The sequence below is a fragment of the Ipomoea triloba genome, chromosome 15, assembly GCF_003576645.1.
Source record: "Ipomoea triloba cultivar NCNSP0323 chromosome 15, ASM357664v1".
Taxonomy (NCBI): domain Eukaryota; kingdom Viridiplantae; phylum Streptophyta; class Magnoliopsida; order Solanales; family Convolvulaceae; genus Ipomoea; species Ipomoea triloba.
In genome coordinates this window covers 10,208,618-10,224,161 of record NC_044930.1, presented here as the reverse complement: position 1 = coordinate 10,224,161, position 15,544 = coordinate 10,208,618, and the positions used below count along the sequence as shown (strand labels likewise).

The 15,544-nt window shown below is 34.6% G+C and overlaps 2 protein-coding genes across 2 annotated transcripts; both read left to right on the top strand.

Moving 5' to 3' along the window:
- Nucleotides 1-3,974: 3,974 nt before the first annotated feature.
- On the top strand, nucleotides 3,975-6,798 carry LOC116006697 (peroxisomal adenine nucleotide carrier 1-like). Its single transcript, XM_031247176.1, has 5 exons — nucleotides 3,975-4,202; nucleotides 4,751-4,982; nucleotides 5,635-5,781; nucleotides 5,963-6,120; nucleotides 6,260-6,798. Exons 1-5 carry the CDS (start codon nucleotides 4,057-4,059, stop codon nucleotides 6,537-6,539), a joined length of 963 nt encoding a protein of 320 aa, XP_031103036.1. The 5' UTR covers nucleotides 3,975-4,056; the 3' UTR covers nucleotides 6,540-6,798.
- A 110-nt stretch (nucleotides 6,799-6,908) lies between these two features.
- Nucleotides 6,909-8,548, top strand: LOC116006698 (peroxisomal adenine nucleotide carrier 2-like). Its single transcript, XM_031247177.1, has 3 exons — nucleotides 6,909-7,392; nucleotides 7,574-7,731; nucleotides 7,871-8,548. The coding sequence occupies exons 1-3, from the start codon at nucleotides 7,270-7,272 to the stop codon at nucleotides 8,148-8,150; spliced, it is 561 nt and encodes a 186-aa protein (XP_031103037.1). The 5' UTR covers nucleotides 6,909-7,269; the 3' UTR covers nucleotides 8,151-8,548.
- The last annotated feature ends 6,996 nt before the right edge of the window (nucleotides 8,549-15,544 follow it).

Sequence of the window (15,544 nt, the reverse complement as noted above, 5' to 3'; positions counted from 1 at the left end):
TATATATATATATATATATATATATATATATATATATATATATATATATATATATATATATATATATAAAGCAGGTTCGCGGGCTAACCCGCACGAGTCGCGGGTCTAATAATTGTTAGTGGGTTTGACAAGCTTATAACATTAGCTGGTTCGTAGAAAGATGTTTGATAAATTAACTATTAGTTGATAGTTGATTACATACAAAATGACCTTTAAGAGTGTGAATGTATTTTGTTATTTTAACCTATAACAACAGCAATAACAACAACAACAACAACAACAACAACAATAACAATAATACTAATAATAATAATACTCCGTAATAATTATATTATTATTATTATTATTATTATTATTATTATTATTATTATTATATAATTTATATAAAAAAATAAACATATGTTCACGGGCTTATGAAGCACTGAACACTAATCAGTAATCACATGTCCCGCTGTTGATTACCTTCATGGTACTAAGTAACAAGCTTATGAGCCTCGTCAACGGGCTCAAGCACCCCGCTCTCTAGTACTATGAAGAGACAATGAGAGTAACAGGATTGCTAAACTCATATACACCGTCTCATTTTTTATTTTAATTATTGGGGGCATTTTGGTGAAAATAATTTATTTTTCTCCCATATGTCCCGTTGTTAATTACTTTCACGGTACTAGGCAATAGGACTGCTAAAGGCTGAAGCTTCATAGGAGGAGGTGCTCTCACATGAACTCTCCCATGTATATATATACATAGGGGCGCACTCAAGTGCGAACCATCGCCTAGAAGAGAACTGAGAACGCTGCGCAGCCGTCCACATGTCAAGATCAATGAATCAGATGTAATTTAAAAAAAACGACGCGGTGGCATTTTCGTAAATAACTCGAACTTTTGTGCAAGTAATTGTATTATAAGTGCACCTAGTTTCACTTACAAGTGTACCTATTTTCACTTACAAGTGCAAGTAATTTACTTTGTTAACATTCATGCAACTAGGTGGTGCACCTAATTATAACATTAGGTGCACTTAGTATTGATGCTAAGTGTACAATTTACTTGCACCTGTAATACATTTTACTTGCACTTGTGCACTTATTTTCACTTACAAGTGCAAGTAATTTACCTTGTTAACATTCATGCACCTAAGTGCACCTAGTTATAACGTTAGGTGCAACTACATCTAGACACGTGGCGCGCTGTGAAGCGTTCTCAGTTCTCTCTTGGGCGGGTGGTTCTCACCTGAACGTGATCCTATATATATACATATATATAATGGGTTCCCACACGATTGGCTTTTTTCGATGCAGTTGTGCGTTTGTTTAGGTGCGAGGTTTTCCTTCTTAAAGTGCATAGTTTGTGTGCTTAAGGTGCGTCAGTGTTGAAACTTAAGGTGTGTCAACTAAAGCTTTATGTGCGTGGTTTTTCTTCTTAAGGTGTGTGATTTGTATGCTTATGGTGCGTCAGTTATTGAAACTTAATATGCGTCAATTTAAAACTTTAGGTGAGTCATTTGTGTTCTTAAGGTGCTTTGTTTGTGTGCTAAAGGTGTGTGGTTTGTATACTCTCTCTCTCTCTCTCCCTCACACACACACACACACACACACACACATATAGAGAGAGAGGTTCATGTGAGACCAAGCTCCATTGTAAAAAGTGATGATTGATTTGATCAATTCATTCGAGTATATCAACTGTTAAAGGTTGTTGGAAAATCGATCAGGAAAAAAGAATGAGGTTCTTTTTATAAATATTACATACTTGAAAGTTTGTCAAAGTTATTTATAAGACTTAATGTATTGATAATATCTGTAATTCTTTATGTTATTACTTTATTTCCTACAAAATGTGTATCACATTTAAGTTATAAAGTATTATATATAAAGTTTAAAATATTTATTATATGTGCAATTATATTATAATATTACTTTATTTCCTGCGAAATGTCTATTAGAGTTTTGCCATAAAGCATTATATTTATGCTATAAAGTATTATATATATGCTTTAAAGTATTGATGATATCTGCAATTTTGTTATGTTATTATTTTATTTCTTACAAATTCTCTATTTTACTTTTGGTATAATCACTATAATGTACTCGTACTACATTTATAATATAAATTATTATATAGTGCTTATAATATTAATTATATCTGTAATTTTGTTATAACTCATTTTTATTAGATTTAACTATTTAACTAATTTAAGAATTAAAACTCGTAAAATAGTTTCATGGGAGATTAGGCTATATATTAGTCGATTTCTGCTTAAATGCGGATACGCCTTAACGTGCGGTCGCACGCTTAAAAAAGACACCAATAGTGTTAAGAAAATGCACAACAATTAAATACATCACAAAAATGCACAACACACCCAAAACAAATGTACCACACCTAATTACGCTTTTTTTTTTTGAAAACTAATTAATTACGCATTTATGAACAATGTGTAGTGTTTTTATGTATATCTAATGATACGTTTTTGGTGATGTGTACGTAATGATATGCTATTTAGTATATTTTTGTTGTGCTTTTTATTATATTATTGATATATGTGCATAATTATTGATACAATTGTACTGAAAACACGTTAAGCTACGATCACACCTGAACAAAATTCTATATTAGTCAACTTATTTGGACCGGACGCCAACGCGCTTACCGGCCTCCATCATATCACGTGCAAAATAAACTATGAAAATAAAGGTAGGAAAGGAGTTTTTAATTCACGTGTTACACATCCCAAGAAAACGTCATCCTTTTACCGGAAATTTCTTCGATTATTACATCGATTATCGTACATCGTAGTTGTGGATGATTGCTATATTATTCGTTTTTTAACATTTTACATGTTTATTTTTTATTTTTATATGATTTAGAGTAAGTTTGATTATATATTTTTATACAAATTTAATATAATCCACTGTATAATTTGTCAAATCTCTCTGCACGGCCAAAACCAATTAGCAAAAACTAACAAGTTTGTCAATCTTTATACTATGGACATGTGTTTACTAAGGTGTAGGGTGTAATGAATCGAATCGAATTAAATATCTCACTATTCAATTCGAATTTGACTATATTGATAAATATTCATATTCGTATTCGATTAATATTCGAATGTCAAATTTGATTGTATTCGATTCGATCACTTTATTTGAATATATTTGATTTGATTCGATTCGAATATTTGAATTCGAAATGCCTAACTCAATATTTTTTTTCAAATTCTCCAATAAATTAAGATAATATATATATATATATATATATATATATATATATATATATATATATTCGAATATTCGAATATTATTCGAATCAAATATACACGTATTCGTATTTGTATTCGAATAAAATTCGAATCAAAATATATATTCGAATTTGGATTTATATTCAAAATATTAGAATATTCGAATTTAAAATATTTGAGTTGTTTACATCCCTAGTGTTCACAATGCACTGTAAATCCTGATGCATATATGTATCTAGTGTTTTATGTTTTGAGTTTGTGTTATTGTGTTATAAAATTCTGTATCCTAAGAGTACGAATTTTGTATTTGAAACAAATTACTAATTGTGTTTTATATTATGAATTTTTGTGTCTTATACTGTAAAATTTTGTATCTATGAAGTATGAATGCAAATTATATATCTAAATCAAATTTAAAAAATATATATATATAACATGTGTATACGTTTATATAGTAATCTTTTATGTATTGTATTATAAAACTTTGTAATTTACTTATATGAATTTTGTACCTCATAATTTTAATTCCGGATCTATAATACTATGTGAACCTTGATACCTAGTTCTCTGCCTCGTCATTTTGCGAATCGAAAAAGCAAAGCCAAATTCAAAGAGTTTCACCGTTACGTCTCCACCTACTAACTCTCAACACCGGCTCGCCAATTCGCCAACTTTGGAATTTCCGCACTGTTTACTGCTGTTTGGTCTTTCATTTATAAGTGCCCATTGTTGACTCGCTTCACATTTTCATCTCCGGTGCCGTAGAGAGATATATATATATATATATAGAGAGAGAGAGAGAGAGAGGGAGAGATATGGGTGCCGGTGATCTGGAGTCTATATCGGAGGCGACATCCGGAGCCATTGGAGCTATAGTCAGCACCACCATCTTGTATCCGCTCGATACCTGTAAAACCAAGTACCAAGCCGAGCTTCAAGCCCATGGTCACCGCAAATACAGGTTTGATCTTTTCTCTCTTCCTCCCTCTTTCTGTTTCTGTTTTTTGAATTTCAATTTTTTTCTTCTTGTTTTTGGGTCTGAGGTTTATTTGATGATGATGATGATGATGTTTTAATTAATTGGATTTCAATAACAATTTTTTAATTATTATTTCAAGCCAAAAAGATTTGATCTGCCATCATAAAATACAAGAACTGAACTTTCTGTCGTTGATGGAGTTGGAGAAAGATGAACCCTTTTATCATAATTGAAGTTTCACCCTTTTTTTTTTTTTTAATTTTTAATTTTCAAGATTGTTCTGGTAGATCTTGATTGATGATGACATCTCTGAATTATTGTTGGGTCATTGGGTGAGAATTTTTTAACTTTGCAGTGGACATATTTAGTTTTGCTTGTCATTTTTTGTTATGGTGAGGATATTTGCTGCTCAATAACATTCAAAATAAATCATTACAAGTTTGGTTCCCACCCTGTACTAGGATGATTGCTTGGAATGATTGGTGAGATATAGAGTTAGCTGAATAAGGTTTGTTCTGCCCGTTTACCAGGAATATAACAGATGTTCTTTTGGAGGCATTATCTACTGGTCGGGTTCTTTCGTTGTACCAAGGTCTTGGAACAAAGAATCTGCATTCTTTCATTGGCCAGTTTGTTTATTTCTATGGGTATAGTTACTTTAAGAGACTATATTTGGATAGAAGTGGTGCCAGATCCATTGGAACAAAAGCCAACCTGGTTATTGCTGCTGCAGCTGGGGCTTGTACTGCCATTGTGACTCAAGTAACATCTCTTTGCTTTAAAATTATTTTTTTTTGAGTTAGTACTACTGAGATCATCATACTTCCTGTCCTGAGAAGTTAGAAATTCTACTGAAAAGAAAAATAAGCAATTGAAGTTTGCTTTAAGTTCTGTACATCCGTCATACTTTTTAATCCTTTGATCATTTGAATGAGAAATGTTTACCCAGAACAGGCTCTCTTTATTTGGATTTTAACCCTTGGGAGGGGGCTNGGGGGGGGGGGGGGGGGGGGGGGGGGGGTGTCTTCTAGTTACAGAGATGGAAGGTAATGGAATCTGGGGTTCTAATTGAAACATAGTTCAAATATATCGGTATCAGTATTTTTGGATAAGAAATGGTGTGGATGGATGGGGAACTGAGCTTGGAGAATGTAGGTCGTTATGAGGGATACTTGAGTTTTCATAACCGATTGGTTTAGCTGAAACAAGAACAATGAATATCTTTGTTGTAACATCGAATTACAGATTTTCTGAATATCTTTACCCTTTGCTTCATGAGATTATTCTACTCCTGTTAAATGCCTAGGACACCTGACAAGTGACAATCACAGGGTAATGGCCCTCTCTAATCTGCCCGCCATCACCTTCCTCAACCAAAGGATCTTAAATGTTTTGTTTTTGGGATGTTTTGTAGCCACTGGATACAGCTTCGTTGAGGATGCAGACTAGTGCATTTGGAAAATCTAAAAGCCTTTGGAAAACGCTTACAGAAGGCAGCTTGAGCGAAGCATTTGATGGTCTCGGAATTTCTCTTTTATTGACATCCAACCCTGCCATTCAGGTGTGTTTAATTTTCTGAGAATGCATTTGATGAATAAACTGGTTGAATGGTCGATGGATTTATGTGAAGCCCTAAAAACTTAATGCTGTGTATATTTTGAACTTATATTGCATTTTTATGTTAATAAGTTATAATTAGTGCGTATAAACATTGATCCTTATCTAGATGTAATGTCATGCAGTACACAGTTTTCGATCAGCTCAAGCAACGGCTCCTGAAAGATCAACAAACTTCAAAGGGGAAGGATTCATCACCAGTAGTCCTTTCTGCATTTTCCGCATTTTTATTAGGCGCACTCTCAAAGACCATTGCTACAATTATTACTTTTCCGGCTATCAGGTGCTTCTACAATCTTAATAACATTTCTTATACTCGTGCATTTGCTTAGGCTTAATCTTAATCAAATCTAGTCAATTTTAATTGACATTTTTGTTTTGGCTTAATCTAAACCAATTTCATCGTAAACTTCTGTTTTTAGGTGCAAAGTCATGATTCAAGTTGCGGACACAAGTGATGATGGGGAGAAGAAACCCAAGCGCAAACCACCTAAAACACTTCTAGGTGTTGCTTGTGCTATCCTTAGAAAAGAAGGGATTCTCGGTTTCTTTAAGGGAATAGAAGCGCAAATCTTGAAGACGGTGCTAAGTTCTGCGCTGCTCTTGATGATAAAGGAAAAGATCTCTGCATCAACCTGGGTCCTCGTTCTTGGACTCAGTAGGCTTCTCGTCGTCAACCAGAGAAGATTAAAGAACTCATAGCTGTAATGCCCCGCAAGAACTCAGCAAGTAATGGATTCTGCGAGTTCTGAGAGAGCCAAGTTCCATTGCTGCTTCTGGGTTTTTCGTGTTCCCGGTGACAGAAGCTAAGGCACCTCTTATTGGATAATATCTATTATAGCCACAAGAGGTAGGAAGTGAAAGTTGAAGTAAATGGAATAAGCAAAGGATATTCATTATTTGTTTATTGAATAAGATGTAGTGAGATATTGATATGCGGTTGGAGAAACGCAGCCAAAAATAGTTGCCAATGTTGCTTAGAAGTTNGGGGGGGGGGGGGGGGGGGGGGGGGGGGTGTCTTCTAGTTACAGAGATGGAAGGTAATGGAATCTGGGGTTCTAATTGAAACATAGTTCAAATATATCGGTATCAGTATTTTTGGATAAGAAATGGTGTGGATGGATGGGGAACTGAGCTTGGAGAATGTAGGTCGTTATGAGGGATACTTGAGTTTTCATAACCGATTGGTTTAGCTGAAACAAGAACAATGAATATCTTTGTTGTAACATCGAATTACAGATTTTCTGAATATCTTTACCCTTTGCTTCATGAGATTATTCTACTCCTGTTAAATGCCTAGGACACCTGACAAGTGACAATCACAGGGTAATGGCCCTCTCTAATCTGCCCGCCATCACCTTCCTCAACCAAAGGATCTTAAATGTTTTGTTTTTGGGATGTTTTGTAGCCACTGGATACAGCTTCGTTGAGGATGCAGACTAGTGCATTTGGAAAATCTAAAAGCCTTTGGAAAACGCTTACAGAAGGCAGCTTGAGCGAAGCATTTGATGGTCTCGGAATTTCTCTTTTATTGACATCCAACCCTGCCATTCAGGTGTGTTTAATTTTCTGAGAATGCATTTGATGAATAAACTGGTTGAATGGTCGATGGATTTATGTGAAGCCCTAAAAACTTAATGCTGTGTATATTTTGAACTTATATTGCATTTTTATGTTAATAAGTTATAATTAGTGCGTATAAACATTGATCCTTATCTAGATGTAATGTCATGCAGTACACAGTTTTCGATCAGCTCAAGCAACGGCTCCTGAAAGATCAACAAACTTCAAAGGGGAAGGATTCATCACCAGTAGTCCTTTCTGCATTTTCCGCATTTTTATTAGGCGCACTCTCAAAGACCATTGCTACAATTATTACTTTTCCGGCTATCAGGTGCTTCTACAATCTTAATAACATTTCTTATACTCGTGCATTTGCTTAGGCTTAATCTTAATCAAATCTAGTCAATTTTAATTGACATTTTTGTTTTGGCTTAATCTAAACCAATTTCATCGTAAACTTCTGTTTTTAGGTGCAAAGTCATGATTCAAGTTGCGGACACAAGTGATGATGGGGAGAAGAAACCCAAGCGCAAACCACCTAAAACACTTCTAGGTGTTGCTTGTGCTATCCTTAGAAAAGAAGGGATTCTCGGTTTCTTTAAGGGAATAGAAGCGCAAATCTTGAAGACGGTGCTAAGTTCTGCGCTGCTCTTGATGATAAAGGAAAAGATCTCTGCATCAACCTGGGTCCTCGTTCTTGGACTCAGTAGGCTTCTCGTCGTCAACCAGAGAAGATTAAAGAACTCATAGCTGTAATGCCCCGCAAGAACTCAGCAAGTAATGGATTCTGCGAGTTCTGAGAGAGCCAAGTTCCATTGCTGCTTCTGGGTTTTTCGTGTTCCCGGTGACAGAAGCTAAGGCACCTCTTATTGGATAATATCTATTATAGCCACAAGAGGTAGGAAGTGAAAGTTGAAGTAAATGGAATAAGCAAAGGATATTCATTATTTGTTTATTGAATAAGATGTAGTGAGATATTGATATGCGGTTGGAGAAACGCAGCCAAAAATAGTTGCCAATGTTGCTTAGAAGTTGTTTTGAGTTTAAAGTATAAATGTTGGTAGAGGACTGTATTTTACTGCAGATAGTAATTGCTGTTCTTCAGCATGAACAGAAATAAATTATTATTATTATTATTATGGACTGCAGTCTTTGGTTTGTTTATTTTATAGTCTGCGATTTTCTTGGAGACTAGGCAGTCTGCTAACGGTGCTGCTCATGTTGTTATTAAAGAGACTTGTTCCGTATCAGGTTGTAGAGAGTGACATGTTACTCCTGTCTTTTACCATCATCTATTTAAATTAAAGCCTTAGTTCTGGAAAGTGCAAATTTATCTATTATTTAGCTTCGCCCTCCCCCCTCCCAAACCCTAAAAACTAAAGACAGTTGTTCTTTATCTCTAGCCTAGAATCAAAGTTAAAAGAGGCTTCTTCGTCTATAGCCATACATATTTATATATACCTCATATATCCTGTGGAATGGGGGTCGGGTCCCCCCCTTCAGTCCTGGGCGTGGTCTTCGTCAGGGTGACCCCCTTGCCCCCCTACATGTTCAACCTAGTGACCGAAAGGTTGGCTCACGACATTCAAAGTAAGGTCGATGCCCGTATTTGGAAACCAATCCGCATTTCTAGAGGTGGTATTGGTATCTCTCACCTCTTCTTTGCTGATGACCTCATGTTGTTCGGAGAAGCTTCGACCCAACAAACTCAGGTCATGATGGATTGTCTTTCCTCTTTCAAGAATGACTCGGGCCTTAAGTTAAACCTTTCGAAATCCCTTATTTTCTGGTTTTCTAATGTCAATGCAGGTCTCAGGCGGATCATTGGAGAAAAAGCTCGCATCTCGGACTCCTGGTGGCCTCTAGTCTCGGCTCTTATCTCGGCATCCCCATGCTGAATGAAAGGATTTCAAAGCATACTTTCAACACGGTCCTTGACAAAATGAGAAAGAAACTTGCCATGTGGAAAGTTATCTCTCTCAACATGGCAGGAAGGAGAATCCTAGTCCAATCGTTTCTTGCAACGGTCCCTACCTATGCCATGCAAGCTATGACCATCCCGGTAAGTACTTGTAATGAGATTGACAGGATTTGGGCATGCTGATAATATAAGGAAAATCCACACTATCAATTGGTCCGGCATATGCAAGCCTCGTGATGTGGGAGGGCTGGGTTTTGTAAAGAGATATCGAGATACATTTGTTTGGTTAATTTTGTAGATTTATATTGTGGTTATGTGGTGAATTTTGTATTTAATTTAATAGAATAATGTAAAAATTGTGTAGTATTCGTTTTTAACAATTGCTTTTATGTTATGTTGTATATAGGGTAGTTTTCAAGAAACAATCAATAATCTTTTAAACATGCGTTAAGATTTTCATTCTTTAAATAATACACAACAATTTTATTAAATTTTTTGCCATTAATATAGTTAAGACTACACTTTGTAACAAGATGTGGATAAATTTTTTACCGATTGTCTGTTAGTGTACATTGAAAAGTATATTGCAAAATAATTTAATATCGATTCAATTATAAATTATTCATTCTAAATTTTATTAAATTTGAGAATATCAACGTATTTGATTTAGTACTTCAATGGTAGTTGCCCCCCCACACCATCCAATCTTAGCTTCGCACCCTGGACAAGGAGGGTGCAAGAATGGGATTTGGAGAAGTGTGACAATTCAGGGGAGCATTAATTTTATGGGAATTTGTGTGAACCATGTCTTGTCTTGAGGGGGTGAACATTTAAAAAATTGTAGGGGAGACATGAATATATTTAGGGGGAGTTGTTGCTGAAAAGGGGGGATTGTTTTTGTTTGATCAACATATGTCAAAGGGAGAGATTGTTAGTACGAAAATTAATATTGATATATTAATTTAGTACATGTTTTATCTTGTTGGCATATGGTGGTTCATTAAATATTATATTAGTCTAAATATAATCAATTTGTAAGTTATTAGCTGAATGGACGGCAAATGAAAAGAAACTGTTTGTGGCTAACAATAGAGCTATGAATGCAATTCATAGGGCTCCAACTCCAGACCGGTTTGTACTCATCTCAGCAAATGACTGTGCAAAGACCGCATGAGATACTTTTTCCCAATTTGTGTCCTACTATATGATCCACTATATAAAGACGCAGATGCTCTTTTCCATTATGGATGCCAATAGTATGACCAATTAATCATTGTCGGTATAATGGTGGATCCCCGGGACCAAGTTCTTATTTTTTACTATGAAGGTACAAGCTCAATCAAAGTTTCCAAGTTGTAGATGTTGTCCCAATACGGGAGCCTAAGAATGGAGGAAACTGAGACAATCTCAGATTTTAGTGCTCGGATAAAATATTTGTCAAACAGTGCTAGTCAAAACGTACTAACAACTATCAACTAAGTCAATCCACTAACAACGAACAACTATTGGGCTTGTTTGGTTAATGACGGATCTGTCATTTTGGACGTTTGGTAACATGGCGGTTTGGAACAACAGGTTGCTCTGTTGCTCCAAACCGCCAATTTTGCAAACGCTTCATTTGCTTATGGCATTTTGGGGAATGTTTAAACTTTCCCTAAAACGCCCTTAGAACTATTTAAATGAAAGAAGCCTTTTTGGCTTCTCAATGCTTGCGGTTTGGAGCAACTTGTTAGCCCTTAGAACTATTTAAATGGTTTTATTTTATTTTAAGTTATTATTATTATTGCTAAAGACCTTGTGGTTTAGTGGCACCTGGTGTCCCGATTTACACTTCCACATGGATGATGGGAGTGGGTTCGAGCCCTAATAGATAAACTGCTAATAGTAAGAACTAATTTTACTTAATTCGGTGTCCGTTAATCGCTAACCACTTATTACCAAATAAGGTCATTAGCTATTTGCCAAACACCCCCTTTATTTGCTAACATCTATCAACCACATATCACAATACCTATAGACTAAAAGAATGACAAGAAAACATGCATAAGATATTGTTTTAGGAAACACTTGATCATACAATAAGGAACAAAAAACATTTATCAAATTATAACACATGTATTAGCCTATTAGGAAACACTTGATCATACAATAAGGAACAAAAAACATTTATCAAATTATAACACATGTAAACATACTGGAACAAAAAACATTTATCAAATTATAACACATGTAAACATACTGGACCAAATACCTAAGGGAGACGAACAATGAGTTCACAATTTAATTAAACAAGCCTGGAGAAGTTGAAATAGGCTGCAATGGACACAAATGATTAGAAATATACCCATCCATTCCAATGTTTTTCATCAAATCATCCAAAGACTTAGCTTTTTAGTCAATTCCATTACTTGGGCTCTTAGAACATTATTATCGGCTTCCAAAACCGCATACTTCACCTCTATCTCAGTAGCCATGCTAGCAATGCACACATTTAAAATTTCCATTCTAAAAACTTCCTCAACCAAATCTTCTATAAGCTGCTGCTTCTTCATTCTTGATCTCCTTGGATATTCCCTACTTTTCATCTGCTTCATCTTCCTTTCTTTGTTGCTTACAAAACTTTGCTGATTGTTTTTCGATGTTGAGCTACTTTCGCTTTGACTTAAATATGACATCTTTCCTGCAATTGATTAAATTTATAGGTTATTCTTTAAAAACATAGAAATGGATACTTGAAATAGGGGTTTTAAAGGAAAAACATAGAAATGGAAGAGATACCAACGAGAACAATTGAATGAGAGGGTTTCTCAAAGAATCGGAGTATTACCAATCACTAGCATTATAGATTGATTTTCTTCTAAAGAAACCTAAAATTTATATCAAAAGCACCACAACTTTTCGAAAATAAGGACAACGTAATGAGGGTTGAAAACGTGATCCAAATAAGTTGTTGAACAAAACAACAATCTTCATGTGAGTAATAAAGAAAAATAGTTCAAAGATCCCGATATTCCGCTTTGGTAACTTAATAATAATTTAATTTAATTAATCTGGTACTTTTTTTTTCCGTTATTATTTATACAAAGGAAAAAAATAATTTTACCCCTCAATGTGAATAATAAAGAAAAATAGTTCAAAGATCCCGATATTCCGCATTGGTAACATAATAATAATTTAATTTAATTAATCTGGTAATTTTTTCCCGTTATTATTTATACAAAGGGAAAAAATAATTTTACCCCTCAATGTGAATAATAAAGAAAAATAGTTCAAAGATCCTGATATTCCGCTTTGTTGCAATATGACATCTTTCATTTTTTTTATTCGCAGGTATATTTGGTAAAAATATAGGGACAAAATTTAATACTTGATTCAAATTTTTTAAGAGTCTCTAAAAACTCATTAGTATTTGATTCAAACTTTAAAAAATTCTTTAAAATTTCATTGGTATTTGAAAAATAAACTTATATAAACTCTTTTATATTTAGAACTTCTGTAGATTTTTTTTTTCTTTCAAATATAAATAGTTAAAATTCCATTTTTTCAAACCACGAATTTCTATACGTTTTATCTATCTTTAGCAAGGAATCTAAGCCTCCACTGTAACCATATTGCATAAAAACTAACCTCCGGCCATAGTTGTTCTTAGTAATTATCTTTGAATCTACTGTTGATGCTATAGATTGTCCAAGGATTGAAGTAGTAGAATGTCTCCCACTTGTTCTCAGGATCATAATAGATGGTGTATGAATATGTCAAAAAGACAGTAACTTGAGCAGTGGGGGACCATTCCTTATATAGCCCATATGCCATCAATATAGCCTTTGTAACGGTTTTCGTTACAACCGTTACATGGCACCACATAATGGCCTATTGAAAGCCCTAACTTGCACCAATAATGTTTGTCCTTAATGGAAGGCGGTTACATCCACCACCAAGATTCAAACCAATGACTATCCATTTTGAACGGTAATCAGAATATCATCATATTACTTGGTAGTTTGGTAAATTATATACCTATTATTTTTCTTCTCTATTGTGCATTTTCTTATTGCCTAGCTAAACTTTACAACTACTTAAACATTATGAGTTTTTTCTTGCCCTAAATCCTACAAATTATTATTATTATTATTTATTATCATTTTAACTTTCCTAAAGGAAATTTTTTAATGAGCAAATTTTAATTTAGTCTCTTCATTTTTGTGTTTTTATTTTTAAAAAATAATTCTCTAATTAAAAATTATACGGGGTAATATTTATTTATTGATTATTAAAAATATATTATATTTAATTTAAAATATGCTATTTTTAATTTTAATTGAAAATTTAGTTACATATTTTTAATTCCGAGACTAAATATGATTATTTTAAATTTGTAAATTAAAATTGTAAAATACAATAATCTTGTGGCTGCAATTGTAATTAATTCTTAAGTTTTTTTTTTTTTTTTTTTGTCAAGACCTTGTGATCTAGTGGCACCCAGTTGTACTTACATATGAAAGGGGGTGAGTTCGAGCCTTAGTGGAGGCGATATTGACTCTTTGTGCTTCAGTAGGTTGAGAAAATAGTGATGAAGAGATATTGCATTGTAACAGAGAGTAAATAGTCCTCACAAATAAAAAAAAAAAACTCTTTAGGTTTTTAGTTTTTGCCTTCATAAAGATTGGTTGGCGAGAAAGGTCAATTGAAGCGTGAAAGATTGAAACCCATTTGCCTTTTGCGATTAAATCTTTCACGTTCTAGTTTATGGCGGAAAATGCTAGATGATCCTCAATATAGATCTTGAAAAAGCGTATGATAGACTATCTTGGATCTTTGTTCAATCAACCCTTGAAGAGATCGATTTCAACTAGGATTGGAGAATGAATATAATGGCTTGCATTTTCACCTCAAGATTGGCCATTTCATGCAATGGCAAGAAAATCCACTAGTTTAAACCATGCCAAGGGATCTTACAGGGAGACCCGATCGCACATCTTCTCTTTGTGCTATGTATCGAGAGACTCAGTCACCTCATTAATGAGAAGGTCAAAGCCGACAACTAGAAAGGCATCAAAGTTACTGGGAATGGTCCTGAAATCACCTATCTATTCTTTGCAGACGACATGATATTATTTGGAGAGGCTACTGATGTGTATAAATGTGAGTGTAAATACGAGTCTAAAATGTCGTTCCGCTGAGGATTGGGGTTATGGCACGTAATTGTATGAATTAAGAATACTAGACACTAGAGTATGTGAATCAACTAGAATCCAAGCAACTAATAATCGAATGAGGAAATTAAAAGAAATAAATTGGCTAATGTATTAACTGATTAATAAATGAATGGATCAGATTAGGGGAATTGCAATCTTGATGTTCTAACAACCTCAGAATTAGGGAAAGAAGAATTAATCTAGGGATTTATGGGCAATGCACACAAGAATTCAATTCAGCTACTTTCGTAATCAATAAACAGAATTAGGCTAGAATTGCCCCACTTTCATGATGCATCAATCATAGTCTTAAGCACATAAGCATTGTAAGCCCCCAAATTACCCATATTCTCATAGTAGGAAAAATTAGGTTGAAATTGGTAAGGCTCGAAGTCTCCATCCAACTTTCGTTAGTTGTAATGAATCCTTCTCCTAAACTAGCAATTAATTGTGGCCTTCAATCAATAACAAGTAGAAAACAATCCCAAATTCAACATAAACCCTAGGTGAATTAATTCAATCCCTTTATGCAATAATCACAACTTGAACATCAAGATTGACAATAAATCCATAATTCAAACCCATTAGCGAACTACTCACGCATGATTGAAGTAAATAACGCAAACTAAGAATTAAATACTGAAATCATAGCAATGAATCTAAAGAATAAAAGAGAGAACTTTACTAACAATTCTTGAGAGTAATTCCAATCCAAACAATGATTCCAAGCTTGTAACCGAATTCAATGGGGTAAATCTGCTCTATTCTATGCTATGGAAAACTCTAAAGAAGGGAAAAATTGTACTTAACTAAACTAGGGCTCGGAATGCCCAAAATACAAGAAAAACGCGAAATAAATACTGGACAGCAGCCGGGTCATGGCCACCATCAAGGCCGGGATCGGGGCCGTGATGTGCCGTGGCCAGCTGCTGTCCGCGGTGGGGGCTCACGGCCACCATCACGGCCGGGAGGCTGGCCGTGAGGCGACCTCCTGGTCCTCTTCTAGCTCCTTTCGTGCTCTGTTGCTC

Bases quoted from the DNA above. Each gene is read 5' to 3' on its own strand.
- LOC116006698 (XM_031247177.1), top strand. From the start codon at position 7,270: ATGCAGACTAGTGCATTTGGAAAATCTAAAAGCCTTTGGAAAACGCTT. The intron at 7,393-7,573 runs GTGTGTTTAATT...AATGTCATGCAG, and splicing joins CATCCAACCCTGCCATTCAG to TACACAGTTTTCGATCAGCT. The intron at 7,732-7,870 runs GTGCTTCTACAA...TTCTGTTTTTAG, and splicing joins ATTACTTTTCCGGCTATCAG to GTGCAAAGTCATGATTCAAG.
- LOC116006697 (XM_031247176.1), top strand. From the start codon at position 4,057: ATGGGTGCCGGTGATCTGGAGTCTATATCGGAGGCGACATCCGGAGCC. The intron at 4,203-4,750 runs GTTTGATCTTTT...CCCGTTTACCAG, and splicing joins CATGGTCACCGCAAATACAG to GAATATAACAGATGTTCTTT. The intron at 4,983-5,634 runs GTAACATCTCTT...GATGTTTTGTAG, and splicing joins GTACTGCCATTGTGACTCAA to CCACTGGATACAGCTTCGTT.